The sequence below is a fragment of the Python bivittatus genome, unplaced genomic scaffold (assembly GCF_059951505.1).
Source record: "Python bivittatus isolate LINGU-HERP-01145 unplaced genomic scaffold, Pbiv_v1 ctg000080_np1212, whole genome shotgun sequence".
NCBI classification, from domain to species: domain Eukaryota; kingdom Metazoa; phylum Chordata; class Lepidosauria; order Squamata; family Pythonidae; genus Python; species Python bivittatus.
The window spans coordinates 52,795,203-52,816,457 of record NW_028277035.1 but is presented as its reverse complement, the minus strand read 5'-3'; the positions used below and the strand labels follow the sequence as shown (position 1 = coordinate 52,816,457).

Genomic DNA, 21,255 nt, shown 5'->3' with positions numbered 1-21,255 from the left:
AATAATGATTCACCAATTTTTAAAAAAACTTGGTCAAAATGTTGTTTTTTCCTATGTTGAAAGGAAATACTAAACACAGTTAATACTTAATCTTATATTTCCTTGTGGATTAATAGGTCAGCATGACTGGTTTTGTTATTATTCAGTTTACATGCAGTTTAACTGAGTCAAGAGGATTTTTGTTCAGTTTTTCAGAGGCGTATTTGTGTAGTAGATCCTGTTACCATCTTGAGCTGGCATGTTTTAAAATCTGAAGATAGTATCAAACTGAAATCTCTTCTTATTTAAAAAGAGGAGATTTGAGTTCACATTCCAATTGTGACACATTTTTCTACTGTGGCAAAATAAACTACAATTGCTACTTGAGGCACAAGTATCAATTATGAGATCAAAAGGTTACGGGGGAAGAGTTTGGAAAGTGTTTCTCATCAAAGCTCTAGACATACTCCTTGAACATTAAACGTTTTCTACAGGCTAAGTTTCTTTGAATAAAAAGAAATCTAGAAGAGTCCAAATATATGCAAAATATTTTATGGTCACTCATAATTGAACCACCTTTTGGCATGTTAACACCAGTGAACTTTTGAAACAGATACTGTATCCATACACTCTTCAGATGTGGTATGTTTCCCACCCTAACGATATAGAAGCTTTTCCCAGCCTGCACCCACTGGAAATGTTGGTAATAACTTGCGTCACCTCTAACCAACATTGCTGCTACACATGCAAACGTACCTACTTTCTGTATCATTGGGACCAAATTAATTCTAGGCATATCTTTTTGTTCTTGCCAGCTAATAATCCTTTCATACAGTTTGGCTGCCTGAATTAGCATCCTAACTCTCAATATCTCCAGTCGTGTTGATGGGGATTTAACATGATTCATGTATGGTATGGGCTCACATGAGTAGTTGCTTATGTTATAAATGTGGATTTGGATTGAAAAATGTGACATAACTGCAGAAGAAAAGTCTATGTGCGTTCAAAGCTTTCTTGTCTTTTTTTCATCTGTGTTTTGAAGGAGTAGCTGCACTGTCAAATTGTCAACCTCCTTATGATCCCCAAAGCCAATAACTTCACACTAACTTGAATTTCTGATTACTTCTTCATTTCAAATATGAAAAATGATCTCAAAAACTGACCTAGATATGTTCCAGAAATTGGTGCTCAAGTCATATTCACAGCAATCAGGGTTACTTTCCAGTGATACAGCCTCAGCATAATGAACAACAAGAATTTGTTTATTTTTCTTCATAGAAAACCTGACAACACACTAGAAATGAGAAAGAAAGTTGGCTGCACAAATGTGGAGGCAAATTTGATATAGGAACAAGATCATATCATTAGATATTATCTAATATCTAATACTAATATATAATATCTAAAAAGAGAGCCAGTTTGGTGTAGTGATGAAGGCATCAGACTAGAAACCGGGAGACCATGAGTTCTAGTCCTGCCTAGGCACAAAGCCAGCTGGGTGACCTTGGGCCAGTCACTCTCTCTCAGCCCTAAGAAGGAGACAATGGCAAACCACTTCTCAAAAACCTTGCCAAGAAAACTGCAGAGACTTGTCCAGGCAGTCTCCAAGAATCAGACACAATTGAACGGATTAAAAAAATAATAATAATTAGACAACACAGTAGAGAGATTCACTTACTAGCTTTTAGTTTTTTACTGGGATGTTGAAACTCACTTTCTAATTGAAATCAATAGCATTAAATTGCTTTTCTGTTGTTTGATTAAATCCTTGGTTTCTGTATATGGTCCAAAGATTAGTGAGCTATCTACTTCACTATTTTTAGTGAAGTCAGAGGTTTGGTACCATTTTTTAAAAGAAAGAAAACATATTATCTAACATAGGATCATCATTGTTGCTCTTTAAATTGGAAAATAATTTTGTGGATAAAAGGAAAATTCCAGATGGCTTTTAAAAATTGCTCTGTGTCAGTCCCTTGGGAATGGAAGGAGATTAATAATATAGCAGACCAAAATATTCACCACAAAATATTCTTAACTGTTTCAGTATTTTTTATTTCAAGACTGTATAGTATTATACATTCAAAGGAGAACATTTGTAGCATTTTAATGTAAGTATTTGTGTCACAAACAAATAATTTTCATCAAACTTTGTATTCAATTATTACCCTTTATAGTTATCCACTACCTTTTCTCCTGAGTAAAATTGCCTGAAACTGTTCACATAGAAATTAATGATAAATACAATAACAAATCACACCAGGGAAAAATGATAAATTCTAGCAATACATCTTAACTATCCACAAGTACTCTATAGAATAAAAATGTATATTCTCTTTGTAAAATATTGAATAAATAGGTCAGGGAAAGCATGTCACAAAAGGGCTGGTTGAAAAAACCGGGCTTAGAAATGATAGGCCATCCTCTCCAACCCGTTCCTTTCCAGATTTGTCATATTACAATTCTGGATTACATTGGCAAGGCCAGGATCCATGGTAACTATGATGATTGGGAGCAATGACAGCTGTAGTCCAGGGGCAGTCATAGTTGGAGAGGACTCTCTGAGCCACCTGGGGTTTCCTGGTGGTCTCCCACCCAAATACTAATCAGGTCCAACTCTACTTAAAGATCCAAAGACACACATACAGTAAAAAGGATACTCTTTTGCCACATGTAACACTCGTTCTTAGGTTGTGTCAGCAAGACTGTATTTCCTCTTCTTCTGACCCCAGAAAATGAGAACCTACAGCTACTACAATCTGCAGCATGAGGCATTTTGGCCCTCTTGCTTCTCATCCAAATTAAGTGCAAGGTTTATACATTCTGATTCTGTGTTTTTAATACTCCAGACCTTGATTTTGGCCTTTAAATACATTTTGAATAATGCAAAATCATTTTTATTGCAACTGAGTCATTGAACCCATTTCACCAGGTGCTAAATGACAAGTGAGACTTAGAAATCTATATGAATTTCAGTATGTATGTGTATGTATGTATAAATCTATATGTAATAAAATATCCTATACTGTAACACACTTTGGATCTGGATTGCTTTATGATCCAGGTGATCCTGATATCTTCACAACAGATGCTGTTCTACCCATTATACTCTGATTTGGAAGGATGTTAGAAATGGTTTACTCTTCCTAAGACTAACAAATTATCTGGAGCAAGCCATAATTTTATCTCAAACCCAATGTGGTGAAATGATACTGCTGAAAGAGGAACATGCTGGATTTGAATCCTGTTTATATATGTGTGTTGTTAATGCAGAGATCTTTCTTCCAAAAAATGTGGTTAAGATTGAAGAAATCTGGAACCAGTTTAATTACAATGAAAATTAGTCTGTTCCCTCTCTCTTATAATTTCTATTCTTCTTATACACATACTTACCCCTAAGCCACATAATTGTACTGTTCTTTTTGTTCCTGGACTTCAAGTTGTGGTAAAGTATCCTGTCTGTTACTAGCATTCCATAAGCTCTGCTTATGCTTAAAGTATTATTTTATGAACTTTGTACAGTTTCTCTGTGAATCATTTTCTATCTTTGCTGTATTTTCTGCATTTATTACTTTAAAAAACCCTAAAATTCTTATAATGGACTCCAGGATCACATCACCCTTGCAATCCTCTACACACCTCAATATGCACAAGAGGATTGGAGGACTCTCTTGAAGAGATCTGGGGATGAGGAAAGTAGAATCCTTTTTTGGTGGAAACAGCTTCCACTAATGGAAGTGTACATTTAGTTCCATTTCTTGTTTTCTGTCCTCCCAACTTTCTGGAACATTAAGAAGTACCTGAAATGTTAAATACAAATACTTTTATAACAAAAACCACCCTCACATACAAAGGATTCTTAGAAGTTTTCATAGAAGCTGCTCATGTGGTAGACAAGACAAGGTGTGTTAGTGAATCAAAATGTCACTACTGTCAACTCCACATGTGAATCTCCATTATGCATTCATATAAATCCCCTCATTAACACCCTTTAAGGGTTCTGTATGGATTTTATGGTCTTCTGGAGCTGATTGGATGAAAAGAAAAAAAAATAGGGAAGAAGGCTGTATTATAATATTTTACTTACATTTACTAACATGCAGAAATGACATGTTGTTTCTCTGAATTTAAAGTAAGAGAATTACATCGTTTTGTTTACATTTGTAACTTTTGTTTTTTGTTTTGTTAACACTTTCTATGTTAATCCTGATTTTACTTCACCAGAATAGTTTTTTCCCTTGCTTAACAATGCTGCCTACTCTTCTATCAATGGGTTATTTAGCATATATATAGTACTCTGGGTAGATATCTCCATTAGTCTTTTTTTTTCCTGCACAACCACTTCTGTTTGTGCCAATTTTTCTCTGTGTTTACCGACAAATTTCCTGGAGCCACATTTCTCAGTTACTCACTCTTCACCCTAACTGGACTCTGCCTTTCCTTGTTATCATAAATAGCAACAAAATTAACAACGTTAATTTTAATGAAAGAATCTGAGATTCATTTAAGTCATGGAGAAAAATGGCTGGAATGAGATGGACATCCTAAGTGATTGTGTCTTACAATAGATGGTCTTGGAACCAACCAGAAAGGTTGCCATCTTACATATAATCTTACGTGGTGGCCACTTAAGATGGGTATACAAAGGGATACAATAAGATCTTGTTTAAATATATCTGAAGCAGGAAACAGCCAGAAAGTGGTTGGACCTTTAGAAGATAAAGGAATGAAAAGGAGCCTCAAGGAAGATATGAATTCTCTGCATCTGCTTTTACTACAGAAGATACAGGACATATAGTTAGGGAAAGAGTAGCAACTAAAGCACATTGAGATAAAGAGAAAATATATTTTAGGACATCTTGAAAGATTACATCATAACAAATCACAGTCCTGATGGCACCCATCCATATGTTCTTAACTCAAAAGTAAAATTGCTGGCCTCTTAGCAAAAACTTGTCACCCAGATCAGGCTCTGTGTCAGATGATGATCCTCCTCCTCCTCCTCCTCCTCCTCCCCCTCCTCCTCCTCCTCTCTGGAAGAGAACAGAAATGTCTGACTGGCTTAAACCCTCTTTGCATTAATTCCACATTCTTGTACTGGTTTCCCTAAGCTGATTTGACAAAATGGCTCATGGTTGAAGATCCACACATCATTACATTGCTCATAATTCTCTACAGAAAGGAGGACAAGTCTAGCACAATTCTTAGTTTATGATCTTGTACTGCACTTTTTGTAGCATGTTGACAGTGTCAACATTGGTTTTATTTCACCTTTAAGTTTTATTCCCTTATACAATACATTATAGAGTTTGAGAAAACTATTAAAAATGCTTCTCTAAGGTTTATAATAGTATGTCATTTGAGCTTCAAGAATTCTATTATAGCATTGTGTTCATACTATTTAAACAATATTATGAAAATAGTATATTTTACATTTCAAAATTAGTATGATTTCTGAAGTAGTAAGGCATCTGTTTATACTGGAGAAGGTGATATATATTTCAGCTTGCTGTGAATCATGTCTTGGTTGTATTTCATCGATGAACAAGACGTTATTTAATTCTTACTAATTTAGGCAAGACAAGTGGAGTAGTAATTTTACAGACACTATTTTTAAGCTTGCAAACAATATTCCTTGGCCTATGTGAAATAAACTGAAAACATATGGATTGATGTACTTCTGAAGTGAACTGTGCAATTTTCTGTCTGAATGCAGATGATTCACATTTATGGAGAAAAAAGAAAGAAGCTCAACATCTTTGATGTCAAAATGGACTCTTCTCCTTGCCTTCATAGATATGTGTTTTCAAAATGAATGTACCTTATTTGATTACATTCTACTTTCTATCTTATTTCTCTTGGTGTGAAACTTAAAGAGATTTTTAAAAATGGGGTAGGAGGAGTTGGAACTGATTTATATAGACTTGATAAAACAGCAGTAAGGAAACAATCTTATCAGAGTCATCTTTGGAACGAAAAGGAAGTGGATTGCATTCCTGAGAACCTGCTCAGTTCTAAAAGTCTCACCGTTTTGTGACAATATCTTTAGTGTTAGGTTGGTTAGCTTTTCACAAGATATCTGTTTCCATAAAGGCAGGTTCTAACAAGAAAGTGAGGTTCTGAAATCATTACTTTACTGAAACTCTTTTTAAAGTAGATGTGATTGTATTTTCTTACATGTGATATTCAAAAGTGCAGTGGCATTCATCTACACTTAGATACTTCAAACAAGTTTTAAGAAAGTAGTGCCTTCCAATCCAACATTTGTTTAACAATAAGAAAAGATCTACCAGCGTTGTAAAACTTTTCCAATACATATATGCTTCTTCGCAAAATGATGTTGGCAAGTCAGATTATGCTCACAGTATAGGAAACAGGGTGTCTGAAAGTACATATATGAATGCTTTGTATCCTATGTTCTGAGTGATTAATAGCCACCAAGTGTGTATTGCCATGCAGTCAGTATTGCATATTATAAAATGTGTTAATTGTACAGAACTGATGCTAGATTTGTAGACCTTACTTCATAGGCTGATCTTTGTAAACAGCATTAAGTGAAAATATTAATTGCATGCAAAAAATTTTTACTAAGCTCTAAATCTACTGCAGTTTTACACCACAGCTCTTTCCTGAAGCAAAGCTGAGTGTGTGTTTCTTAGATTGCACCCCAATTCTGAATTTAGGGGAGTTTAAAAACTTGTTGGTGTTCAATCTGTGTTTGCAACCGGTGGTTTATCTTGAAATCTAAGGTGGCCTATTTGGCTCGGCGTTGCATTTTTCTCTTGTAATCCCTTAAAACCAAAAACATATTTGCTTGGTGACAAAATTTGTTTTAACCCTTAATTTATGAATAGAAAAAGGAAGAGGTAGAGAGTAGATTATTTACTTACCTAAGAGCCTTTAGGCTATAATCCTTTGAGCTCCATCTGTTCTTCCTTCATACATTCTTCATGTGAGTATTTTTTTTTCTAACTACATAACTTACAATATGTGTGTGTGTGTATGATGAATGTGTTACTTGAAATAAAGTACTGTAGAACAATACTGTTTCTTGTGAAATCTTAATTTTCAGCCCTTGCAGTTGTACAAAGCTTTAAATAAAATAGGGCAGGCTACCTTTGTTGTTTTTAGAAAACAGACCATAAAATTTCATTTTAAAAAGGTTCTTCAGTTCCAGTAAGTTATTATTAGGAACATGCACATAAACATTTTCTAGAGAAGTTTCATAGCAGGTTGCTAAACAATATTCTGTCATCACACACTGAAATTTAGTTGAGAATACTGGAAAAAAGGAGCAATATTTTTTCTTTCAGTTGTGTTGTTTTTGTCTGTTGTTCACAAATAGTGTCAAAACAGGTCTAAGATATTTAGCATATCTTACTTGGGCTTCTTTTGAAAGAGTTGCTATCTTTATTATTGTAATAAGCATGGCACCCTGGTCAGATTTTATATTTCCATGCTTCCCTAAGTGAATGGTAACTTACACAAGCTGAACATGGTACAAAGTTAAACATAACGTACAGTATTTCTGCAATTTTGATGCATATTTACTATTTATGTGCCAATTTTTACAGTTCAAAATCAGAAAACAGTGAATATGGCAGGAGCAGAATTTAGAACACTCTTTCAGCCATTACTTTGTAATATCTTTTTGGCAGAAATAACAGATTCCAAATGTATCCTGTAGCCAGCTAAGGAGCTTTCTATTCTTGCTTTTGGAATTTTTCCCACTTAGCCTTGCAGAAAATTTCTTCTAGTTCAGAAATTTGTCAGGTGTCCTTGCGTGCCCTGCATGCTTAAGATCTACCTACAGATTTTCAATAATATTCAACTCTGGGGACTCTTGAAGCCCATTCCAAAACATGTCTCTTTCTTTCCTGTAAATAGTCATTGTTGATTTGAAGCTGTGTTCCAGATTGCTCTCTTGCTGAAATATCCAACTTCTTTTCAGCTGCATTTCTTCATCGACTGTGGGATATTACTTTCTAAAATACAGGTTGCCATGTTCATCTTTGTACCATGCAGAGGTTGTGTCAGGTTCTAGTTACTTAATAACAGATTGTTACAATTTGGATCTGTAACTTCCTCTCCTGATCTTGTAGCAGAGCTGTGTCTTGCCGCAATTAACATGAGGGCCTGAGGACTTCAAGGTGGGTGGTGCCACATCACACATATAGGTCAGGTTGGATTTTGGAATTAATTTGGGGGTTCTATACCTGTTTATATAACCCTTCTCCAATTATCAATGAACTGTTCTGCCCATTTGCAGCAGATATGGACAGTGGGAGCTCTATGGGCTGCAGGAAAAGTAATGTGGACTTTGCCCACCCGAATTTGTATAATCAACTTATAGTGATCTAATTATTTGTAAAATAAAACTAAGAAATATGAGAACAGGATTTCCTAATTTTTTTATATAAGAGAACTAGATACAGGACAGTCCATTAAAAACAAACTTAATTAAACCTGTATGATTGCATAATCAGATTGATTCTATTAATCCATTTCAATAAGGCCCACCTCTTTTCTATTACAGATTGTTATTGGAAAGCTTGAGAAAGTCCTGGCTGTGGTGACTTGAGCTTCTAGGCTTACTTATCTCTCTTGATAAGGCAGGGATGTCTGCATGGGGAGGGCATCAAAAAAGCCAAGCTGGCAATTGTAACCACACAGCTGAAGCCCTACCCCTTTTTAGTGTGTAATGCATGTTAAAAGAGCAGGGCTTTGGTGACACATGCCATCTTGACTTTTCTGACCCTTCCTATGGACACCACTGCTATATGATATTAAGTTAACCTATTACTAACACTATGTTTCAAAGTTGAGGAAAAAGCACTCAACACACCAAGTTCCAGAATGCCTTTTCTTCAATGCCATTAAAGAAAGTGTGTCAATATCTGTTTCTTTTTGTAGCTTGTAAAAATGTTGAAGGTGATGGTAGAGATTCTGCATTAATATTTTCCGTGTGCTGTATAGTAAACAATATCTGAGTCTATCTTATGTAAAATTGCTGACTATGTTAATTGCATTTTAGCTGTAACATCCGTGTTTTTTAATTTACATTCTTTGTTCAGCTGATTTTCATTTAAAAACCTTTGAGGTTTAAGACTTAACCCATCACTTTTTCCAGCAACAAAACACACAGACATTTTTCTTCTGCTATTTCTTTCCTCCTCTCTATTGCTGATTCAGTAGCTCCATTCATTGCGACACGTGAAACAGAAAATTGTGGTGTGCAGTTTATGTAGTCAAATTTCAAACATCTTTGCTTTGGTTCTAATCTGTAACACAGGCTTGTAGCTTCCAGATGTATTAAACTTCAACACCCGTAATTCCTGGGATATGAGAATTGAAGTCCAGCAAGTTAGGAAACCTGTTTCTAATTATGATGGTAATAGGATTTGCACTGCAAATAATACACTGCAAATAAGTTACAATAAAAGGGCATTACTTGAAGCACCCATTAAGCTTCTCATATATTTAGAGCGGCCAATGTAGGCATTGGGAAATCTTCATCACTCATCCCCACTTAGAGAGAGCTCTTGTGCTCTGATTAGCTGTTTTTCTATGCTCAGGACATACATGAGCCAAGGGAATTTGCTACTGGTCACAGTCTGTAACTGGGAGCTTGAGATATGCAAGGCTACCGGAATAATGGGACGACGTTACCCTGTGTTGAATTGTGGTCATGGGTTTTTTGGTTTGCAGCCAGCTTTGCTGGAAAGACAATCTGAACTTGGGGGCCCATCTTCACTACCCGCATTCAGTTGTCTTGGCTGCTATAGAAGTTTTATTTCTATGGGTAGTGTTTCCTTTTACTGTTTATAAAATTGAATAGAAGATTACTAGCTGCGGATTTCAGCCATAAGTTTTTCTCTGTTCTTCTTTATATGAGTTGAATAGTGTTGCAAACTTCCCAGTATCACCACTCCTGTAATTACTTGCTTATCTTTGATGTTCAACATTACAGTAAGCTATGCTAGTACGATGTTAGTCTTTGTTGCACTGGTTTGTTCTGAATTGTTTGCTTGTTGTAATCAACAAGTTGCAAACATTTCATGCATCTGGAAACTAAAGAAAATATTTAAGACTCTGGGCTATCCAATTAGTATGTGATTAGCCCATTAACTATGTTCCAAAACATATTATACATTATATAAACTGCATGAAGAAAAAAAAAGACATAAGCGAGGAAAAATGCTTTAGTTGACAAGAAGAAACCAAAATGGATGTATCCTTGCTCCCAGCACACTAGCTTTGGCATGTTTCTTGGGTGACTGCTTATGAGAGGCTTCCAAAAAAAAAAAAAAAATTCCAGACATGGCAATGACTTAATGTTTCTAAAATCTGAGGAACATCTATTTAAATTCTTAGCTTGCTACAGGTTCTGGAAAAATAATGAATTTCCAAGTGATATAACATGTTGGCCTAGTCAAGCATACTTTCCATTTCCTCAACTACACCAAGAATAAATATGGTGTCTATAACATGCTATTTTTTAACCCAGCCTAAGAGCAGGAGGAATCTGTTGCCTTCCCTTTAATTGCTACTTTGTTGCAATCACAGAAGCTGATTGAATTTCCTTACTTTAAAAAAAAATGTTGACTATTTAATACTTTGATACTCAAGTTAGGCAACATATTTTAAGGGCTATTGGAGCGTTCATGGTTCTGTTTTTAAAATTGAGCTCCCGATAATATTCCATTTAACCTGGCTCTAAATTAAATGAAAGTATTCACCCAGTCCACTGTATTATAAATGTCAATAGAAGTAATTAGAAATGACATTATTCATATAATAATATATAATTATTCTAGGTTGGAGGTCTGTGTGCATTGCTACACACAATGACTCAGTCAGGACTTAACATTTTGATAGGATTCTTACTCACATCCTGCTTTCTGCCTATTCTGCTGGTGTTTACTGAATGAAATGTGACTAGCTACCAAGTGATCATTTGTATACTCTAGATATAATCACTACTCATCTCTTACTCTCTTCTGCAATAAGGCTTCACTTTGCCTTAGCTAACCCCCTAATTGACATGGTGCTTGTGCAGCTTCAACGCTCTGGTCAAGAAATAAGGGCAAATGCTGTTTACACCAAGGCCCTATCCTTATATCAAACATTGGCACCTTTATTCACCAGGTTGGTTTGGCTAGTAAAGGGACCCTAGGCTGGCAGAAAAGCGGATGCCTTAAAGCCCTCTTGTGTGACCCCTTGGGGCAGCAAATTCCAGCAGGAATTGGGGAATCAAATATTAAACTGACCCAGCACTGAGCTTTCCATGCAAGCTACTTTATGTGAGTGCCCAAAGTTATGCAAATGCCCTTTCAGTGTCTTCTCATTCAAATTGCTGACTGGGATCTTTGTAAAACCATGAGAGATCTGGCAGCTGGCTTGCCCTGATCTACTGGCCTTCTTGGGAGCTTTTTTGGTAAAAAAAAAAGATAGAGCCTGAAAAATCTTAGCAAGATCAAGAACTTGCTTAAGAACTTGCTTAACTTGCTCTGTTTCCTCAAAGACTTTAGCCAAATCAGACACAGGGGACGGGTACTCCTGAACCAACAATCCTTTGCCTCCCTCCCCTATAAAAAGGAGATTCAGAGAGAGAGAAAAGTCGATGTTCTGTGTTCTGGCTCCCTTGTTTTGCTTGGGATTCCCCTTCCTGCTTAGGTAGCATCTTATGACAAGAGGGCAAGCTGGCACTGCCAGAACAGATTGTTCTTCCTGCCTTCCTTCCCTCCTTTATCCAGAAATTCTTGCTTCTTGTTCTTGCCAGAACCTAACCTTCTGTTTCCATACCCTTTTCCAAGCTAAGCTGTGCTCATAGCAAATGTCTCCGTTAGCATGTCTCGGCATGTTTGTGTGGGAGTCCTATATCTTTAAGCCTGCAGTCTTCTGTGTGTGTTTGGAAGCCTTGTAGTTTTTAGTCTTCTTGAAACCTCTTGCCTTAATCAGAAGCACTGCAGTGTATTTAATCTCTTTTTTACATTTTTGATTTTATTTTATTGCTTTCCTGTCTACAGCTGAATTCTGGCTATGCTCCATTAAACCCAAAAGCTTCTCAGTTCCATTGCCAGCTTCCTTCTTTCTCAGAACTTGCTATCTGGTTGTCTTTTGCCCTCTTGCAATTACTATAATGCATCAGCTGCCATGCTGCATGCCCTTTCCTTCATGTTGTTATTCATTCATCCATCCATCCATCCATTCATTAAACTTGTACCTTGCCACAATCCCAGTGTCCCTTGGCAGTTTACAGCATATGCAATATAATAAAAAATTAAAATATCTATGGTACAATCTTAAAACAGTACTTCATAAAACCCTAGAAACAGCAGGGGAGAATGGAGAGATGGATGGATGGATGGATGGATGGATGGATGGATGGATGGATGGATGGATGGATGGATGGATGAATGAATGAATGAATGAATGAATGAATGAATGAATGAGGCACAGTCCATTGAAATCAAGAGAATGCTCTCCAAAAAGCATGAATCTGATCTTCATAGGGAGGCCATTCCAGAGCATTGATGGTACTACAGAAAAGCAGTGCCTTCTAATTTCACTCCCCTTACCTCCTAGAAATATGAGATCACAAGCAGCTGTTTCCTACAAGATCTAATATGTTGGGCTGATTCTGGTTGGAGCAGGCAATCCTGGAGATATCCTGATGCCAAGCTTGTTAAGATGTGTTCACTGACAATTTATGTTAGCCTTTAGGTATTAACTGCTTAAGAATCTGTGTTAGCCTATAGACTATTGATTGAAGGTTTGAATATTAAATAGTTATTGGATTGCTTTGTATACCACTAGCTCAAATATTCTTTAATATTGACTTATGGCCATCTTCTCTCTTCATAGCAAGATTATAAGAATTATGATCTAACTACCAAAACTCAGTTTCAGCCTTTGGGATACCCAATAGAAACCTCTTTATTTTCACTAGTATCCCCGTTTGAGTTACTCTACTTAAGTTCCCAGAGCAGCCCCCAAGCTTTCTTCCTGTACCCCTGTTGTGACAGAACATTCAGTAGAAACTTTTTTTGGATTCAGATCCTACAACAATCTCAAATTACTTCCCACTTTTTTCTGGAAGAGGTAAAATGTTCATACATCTAAAACAACAGTCATTATAGTTGACCATCTTTATCATTCACTCATTCATATCAGGTGGAAATGAAATAGAAAAACTGAGAGCTAGACCCAAAACTCATAATCAGAAGGTATCTAAGCATCTCCCAAAGCCATTATGTCTGAACTGAGTTGTGTGTCTGAGGAAACTGATCAAGAGAAACAGGGACCAGGTTTGACAGGTGTCATAGGTAGATGAACTCACAAGCTTAATAATCAGAGCCTAATAAATGAAATTAACAAAAAGTAATGATTAGTCAATTGTAATACATCTCAACAATGAGAAATATTATGTGGACAAATGGCATAACAATATACAGCCTTCACAGATTACCCTGATACTCCTGTACTCTTCAGTTGCTATGATCTCCTGAAGAGAGACTAAGAACTAGTGTCATGCACGGAAAATATGTAACATGTTTTTGCTGTTAGGACAGGAATTCTTAGATTTTGCAATATTGTTGACTCCCTAATATGATAAATGAATGTGTATGAACCTCCCCTAAATAAAACGAAGGATTTGCGGGGGGCGGGGGGGGTAGTGTTTATATATTGCCAGAAGATACGTAACTTTTATCATACACCTGATTTGGGCTTACTCTGATCACCTTTAGCTTTTATCTTACCATCCAACAAAATCTTTTCCACTCTCAGAGACTAGAAATTTAAACTAATGGATAGAATTAGTGTTCACTGACATATATACTTCTGCTATAGATTCATAATACACAACTTTTTCTAAAATTTCAAGCTCAACAGGTGATGTTAAGTGGTTGCCTATATCCAATAATAATTTGTCACACAATCAAGAATTGTCACTTTTACTTTCATATGTGAAGTTTTCACTTTCAGTGTAGAATTTTTTTGTGCAGAAATGAGAGTTTTGTTCATTTTAGTTGCATTAAAAACTCTAATCCAGGAATAAATTCTGCTTTAATGAAACCAAATAAAATACCAAATAACCAAATAAAAATGATCTACCTTGTTGATATAAGAATGCATTTTAGTGGATAATTTAAAATTTTGTAAAATAGATAGGAACTGCCATTACTAAAATGTCATTTTAAAACACATTCTATAAAATAAATCTAATTTAAACAGTGCAATGTTGTTGGCAGCTCATAGAACCGTTATGTTTCAACTATAAAAACTAAGCATGTAGAAAAGCCATTTGGAAATTTAGTAATACTCAAAATCCAAGCTGAACCCCCATGTTTGCAGCAATTTCTTTTTAACTGATTTAACACTAAATTGCTCACAGCCTTCCCCAGAATTGTGACCCGCATTTTTGTGAACACCTGTGTTAGGGAATTCGCACCCAGCTCTACTACTACTCTTGTAACCCAAACAAATCTATGTACACAGGTCAAAACTTGCTCATTGTGTTTTTTGAAATGTAGCATGCCAACAACTAATGTGGAAAGGAGAATGTCATCAGGTTAGGGATGAAATAAGCTGAACCTGAGAGAAAGTTCCTTGTAAAAGACCAGGTTCCCTCTTGGATGTGGCAGCAGCATCAAATCTCACAGCCTTCGTGCAGTTAGGTAAGACCCAAAATTGGTCCGGCTGAAAGTTGTGTTTTCTGTTACTGAAAAGCTTCGTCCCTTTTCTGGGCACTATGGATTGAAGACATTTCGTAGTCTCTTGCAGATATAAAAATATGCAGTGATGAATGATATTTTTACATTATGAGTCTATAAAGTATTTTCCATTTGCACAGGGAAATCATAACATGATCCTATTTTCTATTCAGGGCTACTCACAACTACAGTGACCCACAGCACACATTTCTAAGTTGTTACTGGGAAATGTTTTATGAATGCATTAGCCTTTTTTTTTTTGAATTGAAAAATCAATGCCCTTGGTCTGAGGAAAATACTGAGCAACTTGAAGTTGTAGATGTCACCCAAAGTAAACAATTATCTTAAAAATGAAAGTTGATCTGTATTTATGACCTGTGGACCTCATCTGAATTATCATTCAGGGTAACATCCCACCCTTTCCTTTGGGTCATTGTGCTTTCCCTGTCCAGTTATTTCCATTTTGGAAAGGAGCTTATTATAATACAATCTGTAAAGAAACTAGAAACATTGGGGAAATATCTCTAGCTAACCTTTATCTTTCTTTCCTGACTCATTTGCTGACCATTGGAAAAGAAATTGCTCATTCCTTCATTAACTTTTCCTTTCAATTTTTTTTTTACCATCTAATTAAATATCTGAGACACTTCTTAAAGCAGATAGTGGAATCCAGTATGAAACCATTATCAATTGCCTGCTCCTTTTTAAATTCTTTCTTGGGGAGTTCCACCCTAAAGAATTTAAATGGAGACTTGATAAAATAGTCTGCATACCATCAGATTGTTTTATTATGAGACAGCTTCTACTCCAAATACCGAAAGCACCATCTAAACTTAGTAAAGTAATTACAAAAGTTTCAGTGTCAAACATTTATCATTTAATAGCTTGCATAGTGATTACATCAACCATGCAGTGTTAAAATTTATCTCAAATTTTGTTGGAAACAATTACAGGAAGTGGAACATAAATTTGAGAAAATGTGTATTTCTGCTGTATTTTTTATGCATGTCAGGTCTGAAACTGAAGAATCTCTATAACATCCTCTCGTATATCCCTTGCATTTTCAGAATCAAACTAAAGCATGCTAAATAATTTATCTGCATCTGATTCTCTATCCTTGACATAATGTACCAAGCTAAGCTAAATCATCACTGAGGTTTGCTATGTGTGTTTAGAGTTAAACCTAGCACCTAAATAACTAAAGCATAAAAGTTATGGGTGAAGAACTTATAGTTGTATGTAAAAGTGTAGGCACCCCTGTCAAATGGTATATTTCAATGAATTCTTTAGGTATAGAAACTAACACAACCTTTATATGGTGCAAAGTTAAAGATGGTATCATTCTGCAAATCTGAATGAGATTGAATGAGCTTGCTTGATAAATTGGATTAGCTACAAAAAGTAGGGTTCAGTGCCTCCCTCCCTCCCTCCCTAATATATTCTGTGATTTTTACAATTTTTGAAAAGTAATTTCAAATGAAATAGAAGGATAAAAATATTTTAAATAAAGTAAAAACAAGTAATAATGTAATATATTGTTTAAAATATGTAGGAAGCAAGAAAAGTAAAGAGTATAAGATTGCATGCTATATAAAAATGAATATTCACCTAAAAATTCTAGCTGCATCATTTAGGTTGATTTGATCTACCCTCCTCTTTTTTGTTCTCCCTTTTCTGGGATATTTCACTGTGATGAAGGTTTTCTATAGCAAAGTATCTTCAAGGGCATTCCAGTGGGTGCCCTTTGGACAAACTGAACAGTTGAGTCTTGTGCCTTATTTGAACTGGGTGAGAATAGGGACAGGTGACTTAGCACCTCTGGACAAAAATATGTTTGTGAATACTTTCTTTGTAACATTTGTCTTTTCCTTTCAATTATTTTAATAAAATGCAAATAAATAAATAGGCACAGGAACCTAACATTCTGCAAAGCATCAGCATCTCTATCATCACCCTGATTTCTAATCATTCCTATTACTTACAGATTCAACATACATTCTAAAAAAATAAAAATGGTAAATGGCTGCAATATAGCATTTCATTTAGATCCAATAGAAGAGCATATCTGTAGCTCAGGGTTGAACTGTAGAGTCCTTGGTGCTCTCTGAGCTCGGTTGTTTGCTTGCAGATGTTTCATTACCCAACTAGGTAACATCATCATTACATAGAGATAAACCGCATTTACACACCATTCAAAAGAGACAATAAAAAACCTAGGAGGGAAACAAGAAGACTACAACACATCCTCTCCAGCAGCCAACACTCAGATAAGCAGGGATCAGCACCAGACAAACAAAGCAGAAAACAATACTCTAATCAAGGAACCAACAAGGTAGAAACTACACTCCCACAAAAACTACCAGGGCAAGCTACTGCATGTAAACAGGCAGAAAACCCCAGACTCAGTCTCACTGATGATATTACCTGATTGGGTAATGAAACATCTGCACGCAAACAACCAAGCTCAGAGAACACCAAGAACTCCACACTTCATTTAGAGATGTGTACCACTTTCTTAGGAACAAAAGTAGTAAGCTTCAGGTAATAGAGAATGTCTAAGGGACTAAAAGTGTTGGTTTTCTGGAAAGGGGGTATTTTGTGAGAAGATTCCAGCCATTTGGGGAATCCGCAAGTCATTCTATGGCACTTTTTTGTGAGAGTCCAGGCTATCCTTTTAAAATTCCAGATGTGCCCATCAGCCAAAAGGTAGCCTATTAATGTTAACTGGAAAAGAGAAAATCTACCTATGTGTTCGCTAAGAATCAACTACATGATGGCACATAATCAGTCAGTCAATAACTGGAAAGTGAGTGGTCATTTATTTATTATCACAAAGTTACAGGTAGATTATTCTCTTTCATCAACTTTGAAGCACCAATAAAATCTCATCTATTATTCATCTCTACAACCAGCTCCCCCGACCAGTATTAGCAGAAGTCAAGTGACAGTGTTATCGGACCTATTTCAGTTATTCTGAGATGGCATCATTGACATCTTTGTTCCAGTGTTGCTAACCAAAAAAACCAAACATCTTACTATGACCTGCTTTGAAATATTTATGATAAGGCTGTCAAATATTTACATAAGAGGTTAAATTTCACATAAACAAATTAGTTACATGTCTTATAAAAATTGATATTTTTGTAGTATCCTATTTATATTAGACTACTGAATAGATTACATCATTTCTTTTTTTAATTTTAATAGAATAAGTATCCTGATATTGTAGTACTTCCTGAAGGTTTATATGGAGATTACATGATCTTAAGAAGCACTCAACTTCCTGGGTAAGGCAACTTAACTGATTCATGTTGATCAGTGGTAGCAGATATCCATAGAAGCTGGTGGTGCAGAGGTATAATAGCTTAGCTATAGCCATATTTTTCTCATTCAAAGACCCTAAGGATATTAAAGCAATGTACTTAAGGGAAGCAAGAACAATTGTGAACCTTGCTGAGAACTAGGTTCTCTCCCAAGCCATACAGAAGCACAAGCACTTTTCAGATATCATATTAATCAACTCATAATATACCTTAAAATACTGAAAAGCCATAGCTTATGGGGGAAAGCACATTATTTTTCCCCTAAAAGAAAAAAAAAATTCAAGATAAACCTCTCCCAAAACAAAATAAACATTTTTGAATAAATTATTTAAAAAAACAAATACACTTTTTAAAAATGTTCAAAAGAAATCAACACAACAGAAACAGAAATGCACTGCATATACAAAAATCTCCGCACTATCTAAAAAAATCCAAATCAGTGAACTTGATAATACCATGGAGATCATCTGGTTTAAAATAAGTGGAAGAAAGAATAAAAGCAACACTGTTGGTGTCTACTACTGTCCACCCAACCTTGCAGATGTAGAAGCTGCTCTCTAAATACAACTTGCAGATCCTTCAAAGAGGCCTGAAATAATAATGATGATGGACTTTAAATACCGCACCATCTGCGAGGAAATTTTTGCCAAGTGTGGTCCTTCCAGAAATTCCTGATTTCTCCTTTAAAGCGTGAAAGACTGCAATAAGAGTAGCAGATATCCTTGATTTGATATCATGCAGTTGGAAACACTATATGTTGGATTTAATAAACAATTTTAATAAACTCAAAGAAATAATTCCATGGCAGGAAAAGCGAATGGGAAAAGGAGCTCAAGATAGGTGGGAGTTCTAAACAAGGTGAAACTAAAAGCAAAATGAGACAATTCCAATACAAAAACAAGGCAGGGAAAGCATGCGGAGCATGGCTTCTGGATTTTTTTCCTTTACCAGCGGGACCCATATTGTGGGTATGTGAGCATTAGGAAGTCCGGGGTAAGCTGCTTTTGTGTTACTCTGGGTCACATGACCAGCGGGTGGGAATAAAAGTAGATAGCAACATTCTGAGCCCCTGTCCAACTGCCTCTCCCATGGGAGGAATTGGGGGGAAGTGTTTTTCTACACAGCCCCTGGGATCATTTGGCCCATTTTTGAACTTCTTCCTTTTGTTGACTTCTGTCCCCCCACCCCACCCCCAAATTTGGCCCAGTTCTGTTCAGTTTCAAAGAGTTTTTGTGCTGACACCCAATCTCCTTTGCATAGCTTCTTTCCAACATTTTCTTGGGTCGGAAAGAATAACAAGGGAAACCAGAAGCAGCCAATATGGCTGCACAAAAGCTAAATGAGGAACTCTGCGTTTTCAAGAGTTTTCTAGGTTTCATCCTCCAGAAGACTGTACCAAGCTCAGAAATTCAAAACAGTGTTTTGTATTATGAGCCCCAAACCGTCTTTGCATGAGATGTTCCAGCATTTAAAATAAAGGCTTTGATACAGGTACATTCTCTCTATTTTGCCAGTGAGAGTATGTCCCTATCTATATGCACTCTTGCTTTAACTATGTTTTCTGACTTTTATAGATTTGAATTAATGATTGTTTGGAAGATACAGGTAGATGAAAAAGGAACCATTACACCAATCTTGGATCTTCTGAACAAAATACCACTACAAGGTAAAAATTTGTATTTCCCTTTGTCACAACCATTTCCTTCAGCTTTGTTTTCACTTTGACAATCTTCTATGTTTATCTTGTTGACTGCCACTCAGCAGTCTCTTTTGGAGACACTGAAAACATGCAAAAAGATACAACACAGTCCCAGCGGGCTGAACATTTTATTCTTGTCAGGCCAGAGATGGCAATTTTCATGAGGAATCTCAGTTAAAGGGAAGTACACCTCTCTGCATCCTCTCAGTTCTGTGCAGCAATTAGACTTTTTTCAAAAAACAAGTTTCTGACACCAATTGCTGCCAGGGAAGAAAGCAGCTGTTTAAAATTCCAAGCCTAGACTATTTGTACTTGAAATCAGTTTTAACTCTCTGTTTCTTCTCCTCTGATAGGTGCCATAGCTGACAGATTTGCATCTGATGCTCCATGCTGCTTCCGAAGCCTATTGCATGTGGTTGGGATACAGGCCTCCATTGAAACTGTGATCCGTTCAATTTCCAAAGGCAAATGAGTGCCAGGAAAACCAGTTACGCATCTATCATTTTATTGAATATAAACATTAAGTTATTTTCCATTTAGAAACCATACCCATAAAACATGCTATCTGTACAATTATGGCACATATATATAAATTGTCATGACAAATAAATACAGCTATTTAAATACAAAATGTCAAATCAGATACAAGTAAAATGCATTTCATTAAAAAATTAACTTTCTGAATCAAAGTGGTTTTTCCCCTTCTAAATCAACTCCTAGAACCTCCTCAGATCAGCCTGATAAATTCAAGTCTAAAAAAAGTGGCAGTTTCAGTTCACAGCTGTATATGTAACAGTGATTCTAGAATAATAATGATACAGAACAGTTTGATGACAATCAAAATTAAGCTACAGAAACATCATACGGTAGCACACCTACTACTTCTTCCACAATCAGTGATTGAAGGCAAACCAGGTTTATCATACCTCTCTCATAAAACAGAATTGAGACATTTTAATTTACAAAGCATAAGCTGCAGTTTATTAACCACATGCTCCAAGAAGACTGAGTACAGAAAAGGGCAAAAATGATGGCATTGATCTGCATATAACTTGCCCAAATATTCCAGTATTCACTTTCCATATTTAGATCTCCCAGGATCAACTTTTTAAAATGCAACTCAAGTATATAAGTAGCTATGTAAAGTTCTCACTGTTCTTTTAAAGTGCTGTAAGTTTTTTAGAAAAAGCAAAGTTTACATCAGTTTTCAAAGGTGAAGACTCAAACTGAGCACCTCAACCAACATTTTCATCACATGCCTTCCTAGTTATAGACAGTAAGATGCAACAATCTAAGTTAAAAAGCTTGGTTAATAAGCACTCACCATCATTTTACACCTGCCAATGCAGCTTTAAGTAAGCTTAGCAGCTTATCATATCAGCCCAACCTAAAATGGTTACTATCTTAGGTTTGCCAAAACTAGGATTTCTACTCAAGATTACAAATTCTGCTTTCTGGAAGCAAGTTTTGGATTCACACATGGAATGCCACAGGAGACCTGCACAGTACAGTGAGCAAAATAGCACTAAGCAAGATTTTT

General features: G+C 36.0%; 1 protein-coding gene across 3 annotated transcripts in view; it reads left to right on the top strand.

The window, feature by feature from the left end:
- The window catches only part of CENPP (centromere protein P), a 176,630-nt gene extending 155,379 nt beyond the window's left edge, over positions 1-21,251 (top strand). For all 3 annotated transcript variants that reach the window (XM_025166916.2, XM_025166915.2, XM_088134101.1), the window contains exons 7-9: positions 17,901-17,980; positions 19,591-19,682; positions 20,069-21,251. In XM_025166916.2, coding sequence (XP_025022684.1) covers positions 17,901-17,980; positions 19,591-19,682; positions 20,069-20,187 — 291 coding nt within the window. In that variant the 3' untranslated portion in view covers positions 20,188-21,251. The remainder of the gene's footprint in view (positions 1-17,900; positions 17,981-19,590; positions 19,683-20,068) is intronic.
- Positions 21,252-21,255: the final 4 nt, after the last annotated feature.